Raw genomic sequence first — 12,649 nt, 5'->3', positions numbered from 1 at the left:
AATATTTCGTTTTAGAACATGCATTTAGTACTTGCCCTGACAGATAAAAATCTGGAAAATTAAAGTCCCTATCCCCTTTAGTTCAACTCAACTTTTACAGAAAAATATAAAAAGAGAAAATAAAAAAAACATAAAAACAATGCAAACATATGACATAGGTACATACCATTTGGTACATACCGAGATACCAACATTCTTAGTATGCTATTAGGCACACCCCTTTGTCTTATTAGCTCTATTAAAAGCCTTAGAGGCGTCAATAAAGCCAGTTATAACAGAGGAATTTTGTCCAAACATCTCTCTTATAACAGAGAATTTTAGGTTTAAAGCATAAACCTCACAAAATTTTGTATATACTGTGTTTAAACAAGAAAAACTAAATTTGCCAGCACGGTAAGATCAATAATTTAAGAATCAAGATGTATAAACAGCAGTGTTTGCAATCTTGTTTTAAATATGTTTAGATTTTTTTGTACTGGGAAAAACGATACAAATACTGATTAGGTCATTAGAAAAAAAAAAAAAAAACGTCTAGATTCACATCAACTGTTTACTGAACTTTTCAAATGTTTGTGTGTGTGTGTGTGTCCATCATAGAATATTACAAGTGCATTATAGGACAAACACCACAAACAACAACTGGGTGGAGTTATTTCTCTATCAAATACGCATTATTAATAAGCATAAATCTGACTGGCACAAAGAACATCGATGTACACAGTATATGCAGCTGATTTTTATATTTCCAGTAGATCTCGATTCTATTACAATTCTTTGGTAAGAACTTGAACAATGGCTCCAAAAAGTGTTTAGACAAATTAGCCTCATATACAGTATAAGTACAGTTTATAAAAGCAATTTTTTTTTGCAGAAGTCACTAATGCAGCAACATTTTTAAACATGTCCAAAAGTGTCCAAATGGTTTTGTGGCCACTGTATATTAACCCACAACTAGATGTCATAGAAATAATGTATGATTGTATGCCATGTATTGTCAAATTAACATGAATTTGGATATATCAGTTTAGTGAAATGTATTATTAGTATAGTTTAGGCCTATATGAAGTCAGTTAAGGTTTAAAGCTCTCGTTTGTATCTTGTCCAACCTGCTGTGTTTCGTTCAAACAGCTGGAGTCGGATTTGTTGTTTGCAGATGCAGTTTGTCCCACATATGGAACACAGGTGAATCAGCCTACCGCGCTGCTTTGATAGGCTTCTTAGAAATGCATCAGGGGCATTTACATTACTTTTAAGAACCATTAGTAGCATGTTATCTATACAAACCCACATTCATTAGTGTTAGATGGCTCTTTGCTGGTAGATTGCTTTTTAAATGTAGGAATGTCACCACAGTACATTGGGAATATGATTCCAGAAAGCTTGTGAAAATGTTTCCCACTTTCCATTTAGAATTGATTTGACAGTTAGGCCTAGTAGAATATGACAGTGTTATAGAGCACTTTACAAATGATTTTCACCCTTCTGGATTGGAATGAAAAATGGCTTTGATTTAGAAAGACTTCTTAAAAATTAAAATGAATAGTCAGGGGGTTGGTATAGGGCAGTTGGGACATGTGCTCTTTGCTCCTTTAGCCGAAGCTCGGGTTAATCCAATAAGACGTGATCCTTTTAGTACTGCTAAGTATAGACAGGTGTCCTGTTCTTTTTTAAACAGGATTCAAATATAGAGTATTGTGGGAAACCAGCAGGTTTTTGAATCACGACATTGGATTTCTTTCGCGGTAAGACCTTTGTATCTGTTAGTGTTTAATGTAAGTTCTGAAACATGGCCTCAAACATGGCGGATATCTTTATCTCTGAATTTTATGACTCCCTACCTGAAATCCTTTGTAATCCCAAATCAACTGCTTAGAAGGGGTGACGCCAACCAAAGTAAAAAGACTCTTAGTACTTAGGGAAGTGACCTGCCTTCTGAAGACGACTTTTGAGCAAATAGGGAACATTACAACAACCCTTTTCACTATCTGTCCTACAATAGACAATTACCTGGGAGACAGTTTTTAATTATTAATAATTACACCGTGCTGCGCACTATGGATAATTTGAAACCTTTTAAAAGATTAGTAAATATGGTTATGCATTTTAAGTGATAAAGCAGCTGTGTATCTGAGTCCAAATAAGACAAACACTTCTTGAGAAAACATTGCATTGCGTAATTCATTTTGTGGTTCTGTATTCTATTCTAAGTTCCCTCTGACTTATAAAAAACAAGTAGTGCATTTGACTCTCTAGTTATGTAATATGTTAATGCTTAGAATATTTAAGCATAATTCTAAGTGCTTAAGGATATTTAACTTCATGTGAAAAGTAAAGAGGGGAGAGTGTGAGAACCTGGTGTCATTTGTTGTGTGAGGTTATTTGTGAATCCTTAAATGCATCTGTCTCTAAAATTGGTTACCTGTCACCTTAAGCCTCTTTAGTGTGCTCACCTGCCTTCTCTGGTTAACTACAGGACACTTGTTGAGAGACACTATAGAGGCAATTCAAGTTCCCAGATGACCCATGTGAATAATCTGAAATGAACTCCACAAGATTATCGACCTTGTCTGTCTGTGTTTTTCACAGATGTGTGCAAAAACAGTTGTTGCAGAATTGAGCTCAATTGGATCTTTTGCTGGATTCATTTGAAACAAAGATGATTCAGCATCTTCAGTGTCTTTGTTACATCATGCTGAATTATCTTCATTAGTAAAGGCATCAGGTCAGGAGACTAGTGGGAACTTTGCTCAGTTGCTTTTGTGATGTAACGGACAGTCTATTTATCCATTGTTATACTGACTGATGCAGACTGATGGAGTTACTTAAAGCTTGGGGAAGTTTGAATTTGGTTTAGTTTTTTTTAATAATTTGGGAATGATAAGATAAAGTGTTTGCATTTCTTACCGTCATTTATCAAGGTTTAAAACTCTGTAATTGACTCTCTCTCTCTCTCTCTCTATATATATATATGTGTATTTATCTATATATATATATATGTATATGTATATGTATGTATGTATGTATATATATATATGTATATGTATATATATATGTAGCCTATATATAGTGCTTGCTTGCAGTATTATACTGTAATGGTGGCATTGCATGGATCCAGCTTGCTAATTGGTCCAACTAATTGCTAAAACTGTTACTCTGCAAATGTCATTAGCTGCTCTTGGTAAGACTGCCCTTGATCCCATTGACTTCAATATCAGCAGCATCTGTGTCTTGTGTAAGGGTACATGACATGCCAAACACAATGACAAAGTTATATAACGTGTTAAATGTGCTTTGGCTTTGCAATGTTTTTTTTTTTTTTACCTCCACAATCCATTTTTAGTCATGCATAAAGTTTAGAATTTAAGGTTTTACAAGGTCAGTTGTTTATTTTCTAACATTTTCACATGATGCCGACAGGTCATCCTGTTAGAATTTAAGCTATTGCGTACTGTGTGCATGACTGGTGAAACATCTAGAAATCGTTTTATATGGTAGCTCTTCAACAAGGTTGATTCTTTTCCTTTGTGGATGAGTCTTAAAAACATGAAATGGACTTATATTTTTTCTTGTCCTCTGCCTTTCACATTTCAGCTAGTCGCTAGCAAAATGCTTAAAAATGTGCATGTTGTGGTGGTGCCATCAGCCCACCAGTACTGTAATTTTCCTGCAACTTCAGAATGATTTATGATTCAGGGGATTGGCTCAAAAAGTCAGGGCAAAGATGATTTTTAATCGCATATTCATGCAACTGGCTTTGTGATGAATGGGGACAGTCTCTGCAATGTGCTACTTTGTAAAGGAAATGCAGTAAAATATACACTAATTCAAACCATTTTCTACCTCAATTATTTTACCATGTTTAAAATTGTTTGCTTTAAACACCAGTAATTTTAACTGATCTTGATCCAGGGTTCAGATTTGAGGGTCTGGTTACGCTCTTTTTTTTTTTTTTTACCATTTGGTGCTTAATTTTATGTTAAAAAAAGATGTTCACATGATTGCTGTGTAATGAGTTTTGTAACGTGAATGTGCACTTGCATCTGCGCTAAACTTTAAAAAAATAAAGATGAACCATTTTGGATTCCCCAAAGAACCTTTCAGTGAACAGTTCAAAAGAGAATTTTTTTCTTAGTGTAAAGAGTATTTTAATAATCTGAAGAATGCCAGTGTAATAGGTGGTAAAATCAACTTCAAGAATGATAACTAAAACTATAACGTTATACGAGAATAGCGAAGTCCACACCACAACTATAACAATAATGATTGACACAAGGAAATTATATTGTTGGAATCACATTTAGAGCATTTTTTTCTTAAGCCTATTGACGGCCAATCAGAATCCATCTGACTTTAAAGTATGAGCTGCAGTTATGTTCATGGCAATTGGAAAGAATAAACATAACGCTAATGTAATTTTCATTCTTGGTGGAAACGGCCTTAACTCAGTGTTGGCCTAGCAGCAGGACGTCCGTTAATGTTAGACAGCTTCAGCAAGCTGGTCTCCTGTTGGCTGACCTCTGCTTTAAAGCTCGCTGGGCACACAGAGCTCAGCTCTATTTCCACAGGCATCGCTCAGAGCTTATCTTCCAAGCTGGGGAGGGAGGAACATGAACAGAGAGCAAGTGGCAGGGCCCGCTAATCACAAGCGAAACGTGCTTGCCCTCTATGTTCTACTGGGCTGATTAGGCTTAATTAAGGCTGCTCGTGTGTCTCTGCTGAGCCAACTCATTTTCTCTTGAGGACACTGCTGGTGCTGCCACCCCACTGGGCAACCGCTTATTTCAGTACAGCTTATTTGAACCCTTTAGGAGCAGAGCTTTCACATCTGAAACTCATTTTGGAAAGTAAAGTGTAAATGTATTTAAAATGTTTTAACAATATTTTATTCTCTCTTATGAAATAGTTCCAAAAAAACCCAAAACATTTTCTGACTTTTTTGGCTCTAAAACTCTAACACGTATATATATATATATATATATATATACACACACACATACACATACATTTTTATGTAAAAACTTAAATAAAATGTAAATATAAATAAATATTAATAAAATACATTTATATAGGCCTAATATAATATAATATATAAAAAAAAAATCACCTTTCCTCATAAGTTTTAGTGTAGCATTATATGGTTGACTTACTGCGTATTTATTGGATATGGTATTAAATGCAGTACTTTTTAGTTTGAAAGGATGTAATGCACAAGGCTACATCTGAATGAGATTTTGAGGCCGAATTTTGTAAGGAGTGAATTTGATATTTTGGTTTTAGTAGTGTCTTTGAAACTGTTACTGATGGTATTTTGATGGTGGGTCAAAATTCTATGTTAGGTCTTCCTATACAATACTTAAGAAGTGCTATTTAGGGTCATGTAGAAGCAGAAGACCAGAACTACAGCAGGTCTTAGCTGTTTTTAGCTTTTCTGTGTAACAGCTTATCGTATTCTTGGTTACCTACATGTTGACAGATTGATCTGATCTATTTTAAAGGTGGCCTTAAAAGTCCCCTTCTCTTTGTTTTTGTTCAGTTATTTAAGAATATGTATTTTAGGTGTCTAAACTAATTGTTAATTTGATCCCCCTCCCCCCTCTTCTAGAATTCAATGAGTTCTGTTTCTCTCTTTATTTCTCTCAAGGTTATCACTGCAGTAGATGAAGAGAATAAACTTTCTGTAAGTATCAGCACTTGTCCTCAACATCTACATCCGCTTTTGAGCATAATTTAGGTAATGATAGACAATACAATTAGATATCTAACAGTATTTCTTCTTCTTTTTTCCCTAAAGGCTAAACCCCGCCTCCAGAGAGGAGGAAGCTCCGCCTCCCTCCACAACACTCTCATGAGAAACAGCATCTTCCAGCTAATGATTCACACACTCGATCCTCTCAGTGACGGTAATGTGCTAAAACAAACACTCTAAATTTACAAATATACACACATATTGACTCACGTTGTAGATTTGTAGTCTTATTAATTAAATAATAAACTTCAGGGAAGTTCAAGGAGAAGGCATCAATTCTACACAAGATCGCAAGAAAAAAGGGAGAAGATGAGGCAAATGGTGTTGGTGAGTTTAAATGTTTTGTTAAAATTCAACGTGGAACACTTGTGACAATTTTGTGTAAAATCTGGATGATCACAGCGGGGTTGGCCATTTATCCAAGGAAAAGTGGCCATTCCAAAAAAAAAAAACACTTAAGTGATTGGTGATTTGGTGACGTCAGCCGAAAAGTCATTTCTGATGCAGAACTTCTAAAAGAATACTATAAAGACAAGCATTTTTTTCTTTGGAAACTTGCAGTTTGCAATGAATTGTGCATAATAACATCAGCAGCAACATTTGGATTTTTTCAAAAAAATGTCCTTCCTATTTTGCCACAGCCTACAACCAGATACAATGATTAGTAAATATTTTTTAAATCTGCTGATAGTGCTGGGGTTAGTGCTTAAATCACATCATTACATATTGTAATATTAAAATAAGAGTTCAAATGACTAAATTGAGATTCCTGTTGTTTTATTCTCTAGCCGATAAGAACCTTCCCAACAGCAGTAACGTGGAGGTAGAAGTCACTCCGCCCATGAATGGCAGTGTTGGAGCAGAGGTGATGTCATCATACACAATAATCTAAACATGACCAGATCATCTCGGACATGTCCAGCATACTCCCTCCAAATATATCTGAATCCCTAAGATCCAAATAGAGGGTATGCGTGTGACGTCACCGTCGGCCGGAGTGACTGCAGTTACGCTCACTGAGTGGCAAAAAGATGTGAATGCCGCGAAAAACACACAAAACACATCCAAAACGGGAAAGAGCTTTGCGATTACCTGTAAAAACTAGATTTGACAAGAAATCTGAGGTATATTTTTACAGACTGCCGAAACTTCAGAACAGAGAAGCAAATGGATCGCTGCAATTCACAGAAACAACTGGCAAGCAGCAAAACGTGGATTTGCAGTTATCATTTTGCAAATATTGTATTGTTATATATTGTATTGACAGCTCATCAATTAAATATTTACCATCGTATATTCTGCATAATTGGATGTTTTTAAATAAACACTGACAAAAAACTATACAAGTTTTAGGGCTGGACGATATGAATATATATATAACATTGATAGTGATCGCCCGGATTTAGACCTACCAATATTGTATTTATATAAAGTGTTCACAGGTAAATTTGGTTGATGTATTTCCCCGGCATCGAAATCAGGCACATATAAATGTCAGGAAACACAATTCCTGGCTGGATGTCAATATCCATGGATCACTGGATCTTTGGTAAGTTGTAAGGAACACTATATCAAAGTCCAGCTTTTAGTTTAAACTGATAATCGTTTGTTTTACTCGCGTTTTCGCAGTTTCCCCCATTAAATCCAGTCACGCAGCAGCTCTTTTGCCACTCAGTCCGGCTGAGGGGGGGGCGCGTTCCGCCGGGAAAGTGACGTCAATGCATACCCTCTATACTCAAATTTCACCGGCAACTGACTGACATCACTGTGTTTTTGTGGTTCTTATCTCAAAGGCTGAGGAGGAGGAGGAAGATGAAGACCAGCCTCTGAGCTTGGCATGGCCAGACACACCGAGAAAGCGAGCAACATACGTCTTAATCTTCCCCATCGTCTTTCCATTGTGGCTGTCACTGCCAGATGTCCGCAGAGATGTATGATCGAGTAGCATTTTCTATTTTTACATTTGAGAAACTGACATATGTAATGCTGTTTATAACAGCGGACAGCAAAGCAGATCCTGCCGTTGTATTTAAAGGTGCAACATGCAAGTTCTGTGAAATAGTGGTACTAAAAGACTTATTCCCTCCTTAACACTTGCTATTTTAGGCTTTGAAACAAACAGATTGCTTGGTGTTTATATATATATATATGTACACAGTATACATATTTGAATAGTATGACACCCCTTTCTTAATTTTCCTTCTGTCCTCTTTTCTTTCATAGACGTCAAAGAAGTTCTTCCCGTTAACATTTTTGGGATCTATTTGTTGGATTGCTATTTTTTCCTACCTGATGGTGTGGTGGGCTCATCAGGTACCTCAATGTCTTCACACACACCTGTTCTAATGCCCTTTCTTTTACCTATGTATTTCAATTACTGTTAGCAATACTCTGAAATTAGGCACACTGTTGGGATACTGTATGTCCAAAAAAGAATAGAACTGTTGAGTGAGAGAGGAGCGTTATCTTCAATGTGAGGTAGTTATAGGTGAAGGTTGATCTATCCTTACCACTCTGCTTTAAACCTGTAACTCAGAGCAGCACAATGAAACCAGCCAAATCCTAAAGCCAATTAGCTATTCTTGTCATTTTCCTCAGAGGCAACTGTTCTCTAGCTCTGCATCAGCTCCCTCTGTAGAAACACTTCTCAACCTATTCAGACAGATTTCCAGAGAATCAACTATAACAGTGGTTCACCCAAAAATGAAAATTCTGTCATCATTTAATCACCCTCAAACCTGTATGAATTTCTTTCTTCTGCTGAACACAAACAAAGATATTCTGAAGAATGTCGGTAACCAAACAGTTGATGGGCCTCATTGATTTCAATAGTATTTTTTTTTTTCTCCATACTATGGAAGTCAATGGGGCCCATCAACTGTTTGGTTACTGACATTCTTCAGAATATCTTCTTTTGTGTTCAGCAGAAGAAAGAAATTCATACAGGTTTGAAACAACCTGAGGGTGATTAAATGATGACAGCATTTTGACTCGATAACTTATAAACCTGTTCAGCCCACATTATGTCTTATTTCTAAAACAAACAATATTTGTTTAACAGTGGAATTCTGGGTGGAAAAACTACACCACCCATGATGCTATACAGAAAATTACACATATCAGAGTGTCGAGATGCTCCAAAGTAGCTCTTTAGCTCTGCCCACTCCCATAGTGCAATACAAATCTCCCTATGCTTTCAAAAGGCTGAAATGTTTATATATATATATATATATAAAGAATATATATATATATATATATATATATATATATATATATGTTTATATATTATGCAAAATATTGCAATAAATTAATGTTTTTTTTTAATACATACAGTATAATCGACAGTTGTAATTGAGTCGTTTTTTTTTTTTATAAAGTTTTTAAGTATTTAATTTGATTATGCTGTTTGCAATGCTTCATGGGATTGTAGTTCTTTCCCTCATTTAAACCATTAAGCACACAGTCTTGTACCTTTTGTCTTTTTGTCTGATTTTCAAAAACCTTTGTACTTCAAATCAAAGTTTGTAGTTTTGTGATTCACCTCGCAGCTGATTGGCTTGGTTCATGGCTTATAACTCTTTAACGAAGACCATTTTAAAATCCCTTTGAGAAAAATGAATGGGAAAAAAAATTCCGGAACCAGCGACGCTGAAAAAGGGGATGGGCACTGTTGCAGTCTATAGAGTGGTGCGGGTATGACATCACTTTGTAGTCCAAAAAGCGGAAACGAGTTAGCATTTTAGCACTTCCGGTTCCATCGTCCTGAAGTCAATGGGTTTTTCTCGAGGGAACCAGTGTGCGAAATGCAAAATGTCGGCTGGCCTACAAAGTGACGTCATACCTGCACCACTCTATTTGCCCTTACAGAGATTTACCATGGTAACCATAATTCCCACCAAAATAGCCAAATTACCGCATTTTCCTGTAGTGCCACTAGAGTAAAATCATAATAATAAATGAATTTAGGAATGTAGTAAAAGCTTACAAAGTCTTTGTCACTTAATTTCTTTGACGACAGTTGTTGCTAATACCAGGTTAGCATAATTTTATCATAATGCACATTAAACATCCAATGCAAATTTTTCCCGCAGGTTGGCGAGACTATTGGAATAACGGAGGAGATCATGGGTTTAACTATTCTAGCGGCTGGTACCTCCATTCCCGATCTCATCACCAGTGTTATTGTCGCCCGGAAAGGTCTCGGCGACATGGCCGTCTCCAGCTCAGTCGGCTCCAACATATTTGACATCACTGTGGGGTGAGAAATCTTCATCATCAACTCAATAATCCTCATTCAATTGCATCGACTACCTAAAACAAGCTTCTAATACATGGCCCTGTGTCTGTTCACTGTCCCCAGCCTGCCATTTCCTTGGTTACTCTTTGCATTCCTGAACGACATGTCTCCAGTGACCGTGAGCAGCAACGGTCTGTTCTGCGCCATCGTTCTGCTCTTCCTCATGCTCCTCTTCGTCATTATCTCCATCGCTGTGTGCAAGTGGAGGATGAGCAAGCTGCTGGGTTTCTTAATGTTCCTGCTGTACTTTGTGTTTCTGGTGGTCAGCGTAATGCTGGAGGACAAGGTCATCGTCTGCCCAGTCTCCATCTGATTCCTTTATCACGCCCGCCGCTGTTCGTTTTCCAGGAACAGACCCTCCTTTATTGCTCCGAAGGCACTCCAGGGCATACGAGTTATAACACAGAAGCTGCGCTGTGGCACTGCATCTATATATCCACTGACGTCTGAGTAGCAGGGCTTTCCAAGCAGTAGTTTGTTATGGGAAAGTAGTGCAATATTCTGCATGCACTCTCAGAAGCAGTACATAGAGACTTGATGTACTGTAGATTTTAGCCATTTTTGATATGCCGCAGGATGAGGCTGGACGTTAAGAGCGAGGAGACACCACATCCAATGGGGAGGCAGACATCAGTCTACAGACTCAGGAAAGGAACTTTGGTGCAAAGATGCAATAGTAAATAAATCAAGATCCTGGTACTGTGCTTTAAAGCTCATGATATCATAAGCTTTGTGTTGCACAATAACTTAAGAAAGAAGGAAGAAACAAAGCTCTATATTTGCTTTGACCGAATGCTGGTCCGTTCTGATCGTTATCTGATTATTTTCATTCTGAGTATTATATATCATATAATTTATTGAATAGACTTGTAGTCTTCAGAAGTCTAAAACTGCAAATAAACAGTATCCGACACAGATTTGAAACGCTCGTACTATTGAATATAATCATCCACATTAATGACGCTACTTGTAAATGCGATATTTTGTATGCTTATTCTCTGGGACTGATGTTTAATTTGAGGTGATTTGTTTGGCGAAATCCAATGAATGGATGAATAGTGCAAGACATTCTCTGCTTGTAGAGGAGAACCAGTTATCACTTTCTTCTCACAGTCAGTTACAGTTACAAGTCTTCATCATCATCCTCTGTCTAGAACATTGAGCAGGGTTCATGAACTTTGATTGATCCACTGTTATCAGAGCTGCCAGCCGGTGTCAATGTAAGTAGATCTGTACAGCACACTTTGCAGAACTCTTTAAGAATCTCTGCCTGTATCTCTCATTCTTGTCTGAAATAATAATTTCAGATGATGGGATGAAATTTGGAAGTAAAAGTACTAAAGAAATGGAGCACCCAACAGCTTTGCAGTTGACTGTCATTCTTAGTTAAATACAAATTTATCTATCCATTCATAATTTCTGTATATTTGCATGAGTGGTGGACAAAATAAAATTATTTCTAAACCTACATGTAAGCGGTATTACTTGGAGGATTTCTATTTATTTGGGAATTATTTACAATTTTCAATTTGAGCTTAAATGCTGTTTTGTGGGTCATGCGAAACAATCATTGGAGGAAGTAATTCATAGTTTTTGCTTCAGATTTTTGAGATATGGTCCTTGCAATAAATCATTGTTAAAATAATGTTATCTCACATGTTTTGCTTATAAGGGCAATGTGAAGCTTCAACCCTGCTTATAGTACCATGGTGATGTATTTAGCTACAAATGTTATGATGCTTGTATCGCAAAGCCATTAAAACATACATTACATTGTAATTTTACTTCAGTACGGCAGAGACAGTGAAACACTTACCTACAATTTTGGCTGATGTTATTGTCTGGTGGTTTAGCTTTGTTTGTGAGATTAAACAATAAATATCAAACCCCCTTCAGTACCACAGAATATTTTAGATCATTTAATATTGTATAAAATTACATAATATCAATCAGAGGTGGACAAAGTACACAACTTCCTTACTTGAGTGAAAGTACAGATATTACTGGCCAAATATTACTCCGTTACAAGTAAAAGTTGTAAAGACTGATTTTTAAAAGTACAGAAGTACTTGTTTTTAAAAGTACTTAAGTATCAAAAGTAAAAAGTAAATGTCAATGCATTGTTTTATTGTTGCATTGTTGTATGTAATACTTACAGTACCTCTGAATATATGCCTGCCTACCCACCCTCATATCAATGTCAAATTTATTTCTAGAACTAGAATAAGTGCACTCAATAACGTCCACAATGGTTTCGGACACCCAAATGGCTGTTCCCTCAAATAGTGCCCTATTAAAAGTTTTTTGTCTTTTAGTATGAATATGTTAGCCATAGCCTACTGTTAAAAGCTAGTGTGCTCCAAAATAATGACAAAATTTGCATTTAGAAGACCAAACCCAACATTGAAAATGAAAATCAGATTGATGTCAAAATCCAACGTCAGATTGACATTAATCTCCAACGTTGGACAGACGTTGTATTGTGGTTGAAAATGAAAATCGGGTTGACGTCAGAAACCAACATCAGTCGGGTTCTAAAGTCAACCCGACTTTCATTTCTAACCAAAATGCAACCCCTGCAACCAAAATCATCCCCTGACTGACAT

The 12,649-nt window shown here is 36.5% G+C and overlaps 1 protein-coding gene across 2 annotated transcripts in view; it reads left to right on the top strand.

Annotated features, from left to right (window-relative positions):
- The window catches only part of LOC311286862 (solute carrier family 24 member 2), an 18,770-nt gene extending 6,830 nt beyond the window's left edge, over positions 1–11,940 (top strand). The window contains exons 3-11 of one of the 2 annotated variants that reach the window (XM_084403304.1): positions 1,129–1,182; positions 5,642–5,677; positions 5,792–5,900; positions 5,999–6,073; positions 6,535–6,611; positions 7,540–7,677; positions 7,970–8,059; positions 9,838–10,004; positions 10,107–11,813. In XM_084403304.1, coding sequence (XP_084259430.1) covers positions 1,129–1,182; positions 5,642–5,677; positions 5,792–5,900; positions 5,999–6,073; positions 6,535–6,611; positions 7,540–7,677; positions 7,970–8,059; positions 9,838–10,004; positions 10,107–10,356 — 996 coding nt within the window. In that variant the 3' untranslated portion in view covers positions 10,357–11,813. Of the gene's footprint in view, positions 1–1,128; positions 1,183–5,641; positions 5,678–5,791; positions 5,901–5,998; positions 6,074–6,534; positions 6,612–7,539; positions 7,678–7,969; positions 8,060–9,837; positions 10,005–10,106 lie in introns of both variants that reach the window. The other variant, XM_084403305.1, reaches the window with a different exon arrangement.
- Positions 11,941–12,649: the final 709 nt, after the last annotated feature.

This window comes from Rutilus rutilus (assembly GCF_951802725.1).
Source record: "Rutilus rutilus genome assembly, chromosome: 2".
Taxonomy (NCBI): Eukaryota; Metazoa; Chordata; class Actinopteri; order Cypriniformes; family Leuciscidae; genus Rutilus; species Rutilus rutilus.
Note: the sequence above shows the minus strand (reverse complement) of the source record. Positions and strands in the feature narration are given on the sequence as shown.